The 10,814-nt window shown below is 31.5% G+C and overlaps 1 protein-coding gene across 7 annotated transcripts in view; it reads right to left on the reverse strand.

The window, feature by feature from the left end:
• Nucleotides 1-3,714: 3,714 nt before the first annotated feature.
• Nucleotides 3,715-10,814, reverse strand: part of Tomosyn (syntaxin-binding protein tomosyn) — a 42,504-nt gene continuing 35,404 nt past the window's right edge. For 4 of the 7 annotated variants that reach the window (XM_018452000.1, XM_018452003.1, XM_018451998.1 and 1 more), the window contains 9 exons: nt 9,431-9,547; nt 8,648-8,767; nt 8,175-8,300; nt 7,814-8,020; nt 7,588-7,696; nt 5,366-5,449; nt 4,989-5,084; nt 4,729-4,853; nt 3,715-4,638 (listed from right to left, as the gene is read on the reverse strand). In XM_018452000.1, the coding sequence (XP_018307502.1) occupies nt 4,385-4,638; nt 4,729-4,853; nt 4,989-5,084; nt 5,366-5,449; nt 7,588-7,696; nt 7,814-8,020; nt 8,175-8,300; nt 8,648-8,767; nt 9,431-9,547 (1,238 nt within the window). In that variant the 3' untranslated portion in view covers nt 3,715-4,384. Of the gene's footprint in view, nt 4,639-4,728; nt 4,854-4,988; nt 5,085-5,365; nt 5,450-7,587; nt 7,697-7,813; nt 8,021-8,174; nt 8,301-8,647; nt 8,768-9,430; nt 9,557-10,814 lie in introns of all 7 variants that reach the window. The other 3 variants (XM_018451997.1, XM_018452001.1, XM_018451999.1) reach the window with 2 other exon arrangements.

Genomic DNA, 10,814 nt, shown 5'->3' on the forward strand with positions numbered 1-10,814 from the left:
TAATGACAGTTCAATACCGTTATGTTGTCATTGCAGCTTTTTTACCATGTATAATATCTGCATGACAATATAACGATACCGACACTGTCGTTAAAAATCACAGACTCGGGGTACAGATCTCCAAAGATGTGGAAATTGCATAGCGACACAGTTCCGCTGAGAAATACTGAAGCACCCAGCCTACAGCTCGAACTTATCGCCATGCGATTTCCACACCTTTGGAGATCTGAAGAAAAATCTAAAAGACAGAAAATTTCCGTCGGATGCAGTAGTGCAGAAGATTGTTTGCGAATAGGTTCGATCCCAGCCTAAAGAATTTTATGAACAGGACATCCGTCATCTGGTTTCACAATGAAGAAAGTGCCTTGCCAACCATAATGATTATTAACATATTAGTTGATTTTAATGTCTGAATTTGTCGTCCGTTACGTTTTATTTGATTGCCCTAATGCAAAATTAAATAATTTTATAATCAGAACTTATGTCTGAGATAATAAAGTCGACTCTAAAAGAGAGAGTATTACACTAAATTATAAATTTAAACAATTTAAAAATATATATAAAATTAATCATTTTGACTGTGTCAGTTAATGTTAAATACTTATTATAATAAAAACGAAACAGTATGTATATGTACACATAGCAAATGACACGCAAATCATAAACACAGTGGGTGCTTTTCATTTAATGATACAAGTCGACACAAACATCATTCTATGTTTCTTGGTATTCAAAGAGTAACAAAGATAGAAAGACACTTGTATCACCAAATGGAATGCACCCAATTCTTGTTTCAGAAGAGGACAAGTTTGACAATCATGTTCTTTTAAGATAAAAAGGTATTATGCAAAATTAATTATATTTGATATAAAGCGACATTACAATAATATAGAGATGATATGTCGTTTTGGAACTTCGAGTAAAACTCATTTATTAAATTGGAGCCAAGATACAGTCTGTAATCGAGGCAGTACTCTTACAATTATAAGATGATACCTATATCGTCTATCTGTTGAAAAATAAAAATTCTACTAGATCGTTAATAGTTAATAGTATAAATTGAGAATATTAGGTATTTCGACGCTTAAAGATAAACTTCGTTTATAATATTGAATTTAGTAGCGCTACTACTTGCACTCAAAACTAGTGAATCAAAACTTATATGCAACAATATCAAAGCCTTTTTAAAAAAGGCAAGATATTATAATTTAAAAAGAGAGAGGAACATGATACATATATTGATAAAATCGGCCTCGAGTTTATGAAAAAAATCTCTCCCGTTTTTTTTATTCACGTCTAATTAATGATTTAAAAAATTATATGTCGATGTACAAAAATTGATTAAATACATGGTAAAGGTAACTGTTATATCTCTATTTGCAGATGTCTACAAGAGGACTTTAAGATGTATATGTTCTGTTTATCTCTGTCCAGCCCAGCGATAATCTCTCTAGCATTGTAGATCATGTTTAAAATTAATTAATATCGTGTATGTATGTGAGCTATATATTTACCTATAGTTTAGACATATCTGTACACTCTACGATTCTATAATTGTTGTACGCTATTACTTATACAATATATTATTAATCAGATATAATAATGAAAATGATATAGAAAACAAAAGTTTTCTTCTATCTCCCAATAATTTGATTTAATTAGAATAAATATGGGCTAGAAAGAGAGAGTTAAAACTTTGCTTTATAAATAGCATTTGCTGAGTTTCAAGACTATATTACAAAAAAATATAAGTGGTGTGAAACTAAAGCGGCAAGCAAATCGATTAATTACGGTTGAGTAATCGCGTTTCTGACCTCATATAGGCTTTTTTTATGCACTATGGCTTGTAAAGTAGTAGATTATTATTATTAGAATTTTTCTTTGAGATATGATTAAATTCTTTGATAAATAATGAAAAACTATATCGACGAATATATAATCTTTGTGCAACAAATGTTAGAATATATTACTGCAACATTTAAATAATAATATAATATGCCTGTTCTCTGTAACTAGCTCACATTAAATCTATGTATTCTATTATTACAACGGTAAACGATCCTTCACTGAAAGAACACCTCTCTCCTCTAATTTGTATTTCCGGCATTCGTAATTCGGGCATTAACAAATCTCTCCGCTGCTTAGGATACTTTATATTTTATTTTGAATGTATCTTATCTACCATTGAACTGCTTACATACTGAGTGTCGGGTATTCGAGGAATAATAATTCTAGATAGTAAGATAGTGGAACGTTTGTCAAAGTTAGCAGTTTAGGTAAAACGGGATCGAAACTTTAGATTCGACACTAATCTGCGCACTCTCACGAACGTATTACAAATTCAGCATCAATATACGGATTTCAACTACAGTTCGTACACTACAATTCGACGAACGAGCTCGCGCTCTTTTGTACTAGTAATCAATAGTGAAGACATCCCGTGATAAGAGTGTGTAATGGGACAACGGATTTTCTATACGTGTATATTGTCCAAGGGAAATTATATCATGAGCTCGAATCAATTCGAAAAATGCGTTCTAAGTAATCTTTTGCGGCCACATTATTAAGTATACGAGTGATTAGTACCATAAACATCAACTATACAGTTATTGCTATGGAAGCAGTACGACGATTCAGAGCCCCGATAAATTCAAACGAATTTATCGCATATATATGTATAAACATATATATGTATATATTTATAAACATATACATATGTTTATATGTTTAAACACATACATACTTATATGTTTAAACATATACATATACATATGACCACATATATATGTATATATACATATACCTTCTTGTATATACACATATATACATATACATATTTTGGTTATTTATATATGTATATTTTATATCTTATATATTGTCTTTAATTTTAATCTAAACTATATGTGTAGTGCTAAAATTACAATAGTGTTGTTAATTCATGTCACGTCGGTTAAATGTGTCGTAAATCCAGTTGAATTTATCGTCGGCATCGAAATAGCGTAACTCATAATACATTGTTATATAAACAGCTTTATAACGCGAAATCTGTCCTACTTGTATTCATCTCTTTATATACATAGCATGTCTAGCGATAACTACAATCGATAACAACTAATACATTCTTATCAGCGTGGCGAGTATAGCAGCTTTTGCGGCCTGCGCAACACCCGCCATTCTGGATAAAATATATTTCATTGCATTCAACTTTTATTCAATACTCTTTCTCACCGAGTAATTAACTACATTTATTGTCAATGCATTCGGAATGGTGTCGCTGTGCCGTCTTGCCTGCGTTCGTAACTTTCATGAAGTATCCACAAAATCATTTCTGTCGAGCCTAACAAATTTCTCATTTGCACTTGTATAACTCGATAGACTTACGAATTTTAAGAATCGCATTGATCATTTATTCTATTCCTTAACGCATATTTAAGAAAATGTCTACGATCGTGTAACGATAAATACTTAAATACAAGTCAGCTCTTACAATGTACATGATTATAAAATTTACATTGCGGAATAAGAATTATTAGTTAATAACAACTCTTTTCTAAAATGTGTTTTATACTACACTGTAAGAGTTTCCAATGGCATTAATGATATATGAATAGCCATGTGTATTTTATTCCAATAATATATATTCTCTTTTTATAATACATATATTAATTTAATATAGGAGAACTCATGTAATATATATATATATAAGTACTATTTTTTGTCGATTTACAACTAATGCGATTCTTAGCGTTTCACTCGATTCCATCTACCTGAAAGTGCATAAACTCTGCAACAATGTGACGTTCGTAAATACTTATTGGCAATTCTTTGCTGAGAAGCAAACAAGGCAAGGCGCCATTAAACACGTTCACAGGACGTCCGAATGAATTAACGAGTGCCACCGGTTAAAAGGCGAATTATTACATAATTGCTTATATTGACTCGCGTATATTTCTGTCGCATCATTGCGTATATAAGTACTTTATATTTTAAATAATTATACGTACATGTGTGTCACATCCGCACAAATGCATCACGGCGTAGCCGCGACTTTTATCTCGCTGACGTCTCTCTTTTATTCATTCATACGCAAAGATTTACACATTTGAGAGATCGTCGCAATACTTATCCGCTTTGAAATATATGTTTTTTTTGTTTCTCGTTTACAACATGTGCGTGTGTACCGTGTGCGTCGCACAGATGATCGCATGTACATATATCTGCTTTATCTCTCTCCCTTCGTGTAGAAGTTTCCCATGTGTGCGTGAGGATCGTAGTATAGCTAGCTTTTAGTTTCTTAATACGACAAAACTCATAGACGAAACACGAACGCTAAGTAACTAAAGAAACATGCGTCGTCCCATCGGGCTCGGATCGAATGGCGTTCTCATAGTTGGTACCATTTCTTGTCTTTGTACTTGAGCATCAATCCATGAGCGCTCTGAGAAAAATTCTCAGCTTCCGACATCATACGTGCGGTCCGGTCTTCGAGCTGCGATAGCTTCTCGCCGCGTTCCAACACCATCTGATGTGCCATATTTACCTCGCCCGTTGCGCTAGAGACTCGTTCTCGGAGAGCCTCGTTTGGTCCTGGAATATGTTTCGCCACTGTGCGCGACGCACGACCGCTGGATTCACCGACTATAATCAGCATCAATAAGAGTTAGCTTGCTCCAAATTATTCATTTCTATTATTTTCAATTTGTTAATTCAGTAAAAATGTCTACTTACATAACTCTTCCCGATCGAGACTCCTCGAACCACCACCGAATAAACCTTTGAAGAAACTCTCTTTAGGCGGTTCTGGCATATCGTGGCCAATAAACAGATCACCCATCATCTCCGTCAATTCGGCGCTAACCAAATAAAAATATAACTTACATTTTAAGTAAAATTTAATGTTAAATAAAAGAATGTATCAGTATAAATTCAGTATAAAAATTACATATTTTATAGAATTAAATAGAAGTGATGTGTATATAAAACAATACCAGAATTCACTCGAAACGGAGAACTTCTGTATTTCCATTGGTGATGAGAGATATAAACCATGGCCTCGATTGCTGAAGCAAAGCGTCTTTGCGATCCTGCAAAAAATATGCACAAGGCAGCTTTACTACAATGCGTTGTTTCATAGATAATAGACTGCATATAAAATTACAATATCATGGTCTATCATAAAAATTAGGTTGATAGTTATAGAGGTTTCAAGTGACGGGAGGAACGCTTTCCTATGTGAAACATTATGAAGCTGGAAAAAAAATCATGAAATTGAAAGGAGATAGTACATTGCACGCAAGGCACTCGTGTTGTGTTGTGTCAAGGTTTACGTGTGGTTAGTTGTACTTTATACTCGTAGATGACTTACTGATCGGTATCGCCATTAACAAAGAGTTGATGACCCCATATGGTCAACATAGGGTCTACAATGCCGTGTTTTGTGGTCTGAAAACTGTTAGAGATTTTAGAGACAGGAGAAAAGTGAGCGCTCGACCGTACACGGGTTAATATAAGATTCACGGGTTAATATTAGATATAGTTATCGTTAATTAGCATTAACCCTTAAAACACACAGACAGTCCAATATTTATTTTAATTTCAAGAAGACTCATCATAATATGTTCGCACGATCTTATTATCTGTACATGTAGAAAAATTTGTAAGTGAAACAGACGATAATATGGTAAATGTTGCCTGAAAGTTCGTAGTGTAGTGGCAGATTTTGTTAAATAGATATGATACATATATAATGAGATAGAAAAATTTCAAAATAAAAGTTAAAATTTGCAGATGAAGAATTGCTACAGATAGACAATTTTATATCGCGTGATTGTGAAACGTTATGCGAAAAAACATAGGTAAGTCCGAATTAGGATCAAAAATATTTTCAATTTTAATTTTAAAAAGCAAATCCGCATTTTCATTCGTTTCACAATGCTGCATTCTCTGAAAGCTTATATGCTTCGAGATAAAGAGTGCAGTAGTAGAAGTGCTCGTAAAAATGCTACAAATGACACATGCTTTAATTGTGTTAAGGGTTAACGAGTGCATTTATTGCATAGAGAAAAGTCACATGCTAACATTATTGTTAGTAATTATTAATTCACTTCTTGATAAATATTGAGTATAAATATAGAGCAATATTTATATGTATAGATATATTACGTGTATAAATTATCGTCAACTCTTCATATTTTTTTAGGCGATTTCACAAATAGCAATGTTATTAAACATCAAGAAGAAGATAAGCTGCTGTGAATTTATTAGCTCCTAAACATTCGCGTAATATCCTTAATATAAAAAGAAATTTCTAGAAGTGTGCCATATTATCCATTTCTAAATTGTTTAGTTATAAACTTGTGCTTCTAAAATTTGTATAACTATAAATAGATGAATCTTTAAATTATATTGCACAGAACGTTTGATAATTGCACACTCCTAGAGAAGTATTATACACATATATAAATAGTATAGTATATTATTATAAATAGAATTTGATAGAAAATATAATTGGTAAATCGAAATACTCTTGAGAATATAAGTACCTGATAGCCAACTATAATATCGTTTACGTGACAGTAGCGCATATATCTCTGGCTTCGGTACCTTATCTAGATCTACTCGATGATGCTAGTCGATTTCAAATTTGTGTTTATTAATGTTCTACTGCGAATAAATATAAAGTTTAAACGATGATGAAAATAAGCAAAATTTTAATAAGATTAACCAATTTCATGCATCGTAATAATAAAATGTTGAAAAAATAACTTGTAATAATCAGCTATGCAAATGCAGAAGATAAATTTTGCTACGAAACTTATTTAAAACATAATCGATTAAAAGATATACCGATTTAAAAATATTTGAATGCAGTAAATAAGCCTTCGATTGTAAACGACAAAAGATTCGCCGCTGTTTAATTTAAACAAGAATTTCTGGACTTCCCTTTACCTTTTAAAAGCTAGCTCCTATTTCTGTTTTCTAATAAGAAGCAATAATTACGTATAAAATTACCACATTTAAAAGTTGAGTTTAATATAATATCAACCGTTTTCCAACCTATCAATTGTAATTTCTCTGTAAAGCATTGGTTAGAAAATAGCTTCAATGGCAATGAATACTTACACCAAAAAGATTTTTACATTTTTATATGATAGCCTTAATGCAAGATTAATGATAAAAATAATTTCTATGCAAGCTTAGTGTGTCTCTTGAAAAGCTAATTTTATCGATTTTAAATATATAGAAGAAACGTATCAAATTATTACAAATATTAACATTACTAGCATAGCATTGCTAAGTTATGACTGCGTCATATATTAATATATATATGTATATATATATGAAATATATAATCTTTGGATCTATGTATAATGTTTGTATATCATTTTGAATTATGTAGTATATATATGTAATTTTTAAGATTTTTTTTAATATGTAAATATATGTATTATATTAAGAGTAAAAAGTATAGAAATTTTTGCGATATTACAATAGCGTATAGTGCAACGCATCATGTGCAAATATTGCCACTATCATATTGCTTTGATATCTAAAATAAAAGAGTTAGAAAGGAGTTACTTTTCTTACCTCAAATCTACAAGAGGTAGAAAATCGACGTCTATCAGCGGTCTCAGGCTGGGCAAACTATATGTTGTGATGTGACCATTCGAAACATAACATACCAGGCAGACGTTATCTAAACAAAAATGTTTCGTGAAGATGAATTTCAAAAAGATTGCATATTTAAGATAATTAGATAATAAATATAATAATGAATAAAAATCAGAATGTTAAAAAATAACATGGATTATACCTTTGAGTGAGGTAACTTCTGCTTTAATTACGATATGAGTCTCCGCTAGCTGTTGCCTATATATACAGTTTTGGGAAGGTAATGCCACAACTCTCGCTTGCTTCTCTGATACAAGCACGACAAATTGTCTGTCCTCGAAGTTGTCCCCGCTGACTTGCGTGTTCGTCGACGGTGACATTCGGCTATTTGTACATTTTCCTTGACTCTCTTTAACAAAAATCCATATCGTTAATGCAATATACTCTAAGCGATGCATATAAAGAGTCTTCAAAGCAAACGCAAAAATCACAGAATATATGAGAAATACATCCATCTTCTATTCTCGTGTATATATGTAATTAGTACAGGAAATAAAGCCTACTGTTTCGTTCTTTGCCATCCGTGTTCTCGTCTTTCCAAGATTCATATGAATACGGGATCAGAGCGCCGTTGCAGTCTAAGAATGACATCGATAAGATACAACCCTTGAGTTTGAAAGTAGATCCATCTGTATACATAAAACATTTGTTAAACCACACATTATGTATGACTTAAAACTAAGTTAAAAAGAAATTACAACTATATAAATACAGTCTTGGCTATAAGTATTAAACACCTTCAATTTATTACACTTTTTTGTCCTCCTGAAAAAGGCAGTAATAAAAGCCAAAAGAGAATTTACAAAATTTATAAAATTTATTTAATATTAAAATTGTTATAAAAATAAACATTATTCAACTTTATTTTCTGTTAGATATAGAATGTTTATTTATTAATTTATAGGAGTGCTTCATAACTTACTGGTCAAAGCTGTAAGATTTTAAAATTTATCAAATACTAGAAAAATTCGCTTACTACAAGTAGACACAACCACTGGGTGAGCATGGCGTTCGCTGTGGGCAGGCGTGTTGAATACAACAGTCTGTACAGATCCCAGAGACGTGCCAATCCATAACGTCGGCATACCGTTCGTATCTTGAAGAAATATTTGAATTATACAGGGTATATCTAAAATAACGTACACTAATCATACAGTGCTATTCCTAATAAAAAAACTGAGTCGAAAAGTTTAGCATTTTGCAATTTTCGCAATAGTTAACAAGATGTTAATTATAAAAAATCGCTGAATATTGGTTTTCAATAATTTTTTACTCAAATACTTTACAGAAAAGCTGCTAGAGATAAAAATTGTTTATTTTCTTCTCATAAAGTTATGAAAATTTTTTCAGAATTTTTTCAGAATTTTTTAATACCGTATTTTCTCATGTTGGTAAAAATAAGAAAATGCAATACTAAAAAGTTGATAAAAAATTCTGAAAAAATTCTTAAACTTTTATGAGAAGAAAACAAATGATTAACGAGATATTAATTTCTAAATATTGCCGAATAAACGGATAAAATCGATGTACAAGACAATTTTGAGATATCTTTCCATGTTTTTTTGCTCATTGGGTAACTAAAAAAAAATATTGTGAAAATTGCAAAATGGTAGAGGACTTTTCGTCTCAGTTTTTTTTAGGAATAGCACTATATGATTAGTGGGCGTTATTTCAGTTATACCCTGTATACGTTTCATGCGGATATGCGGAAAAGCGTTTTATGACTTTTAAAAGTCAAAGTTTATGCTCATCTACGTACCGTTTTTTTTTGTATAAGAATCCGCAAATGTAAGGCAGCTTATGGTTTCGGTGGTGATATTTTCGAGGGACGACATACTCGAACTCCTTGATCGTTGGAAGGAGCCGTCGAATTTGTCTATCCGACCAGCGGTCCCAAAAAAAATTATCGATTATTTATGGAATAAGGCGAGCCACTTTTTTCCGAGCTACTAAGAAGCATGCATAATGACTATTAAAATTATTTTTCGAAATGTTTACATCGTCTTTACGTAGTGTGTATCGCAAAGTGTAATTAGCAAAGTCAGAACACTTATCAGAGAGACAGCGTAGCTTCAAGAGGACAATAATAATAATGATCGTGACAATGTGTGTGAGAATGCTGATTATGGCAACGATGACGATGACGATGACAATAATAATAATAACAGCGACAGCAACAACAATAACTATCACGATTAAGATATTTCGACTGCAGTTCACAGTATTAATTATCCTTCACACACTTCAGACTCATCAGGACTTATGAAAATATCAAATCAGTCATAAATTTACAGAGACACATACAAAGACGCACATTCACACACGTATATACGTATGCACGCACACATAATATCATGTCCAAATATATATATATATATATATATAGTGTAGAATTAGAAAATATCGTTCATAGACTAAGTCAGTCTTGACTAAGTAAGCTAGAAGACGAGTGACACGAAGAAAAATCACTCTTGCATGCACGCGTAAAATGTCCGGACGATTATTGGATTGTGTAGTGACGAAAGTGTCGTCGATATATCGATTAAGTTTTTCCGTTATGTAAATATAAACCAGACCAAATCAATACATTTTGTGTAGAGCCTAGTGAGATTCGTACAAAATGTGAGATAAACAAATTTTGTAAAATAATCGGATGTATGTTAAACATTGTATGACTTGAACGTAATATGTTATCTAATAATTAATGTCACGTACATAACGGGTTGGTTTTTGAATTTAATATACAAATGTAATTATCTTATTATATATATAATTTAATATACAAATGCAATTATCTTATTATATATATAATTTAATATACAAATGTAATTATCTTATTATATATATTCCAGACTAAAAGTTTGAAAACGCTTTTAAAAAATTGACATTTTTGGGCATGACTTTCAAATATCTATAACAATATTTTTTTAATAATAATTCTATACGACAGTTATTGAATCTGAAGAATTATTGTAAAAAACACATTGTTATTTGACTAAGTAATCTCAAAAATGTCAATTTTGAAAAATTTGTTTCTAAACTTTTGATCTGGAGTGAATATACAGGGTGTTAGTTAAGTATGTTGTCATACTCAACAGAGCGATTCTTTGGTTTATTTCAAGTAAAAAAGTCCATATAAACAT

This window comes from Mycetomoellerius zeteki, unplaced genomic scaffold, assembly GCF_001594055.1.
Source record: "Mycetomoellerius zeteki isolate Tzet28-1 unplaced genomic scaffold, Tzet1.0 scaffold327, whole genome shotgun sequence".
Lineage (NCBI taxonomy): Eukaryota > Metazoa > Arthropoda > Insecta > Hymenoptera > Formicidae > Mycetomoellerius > Mycetomoellerius zeteki.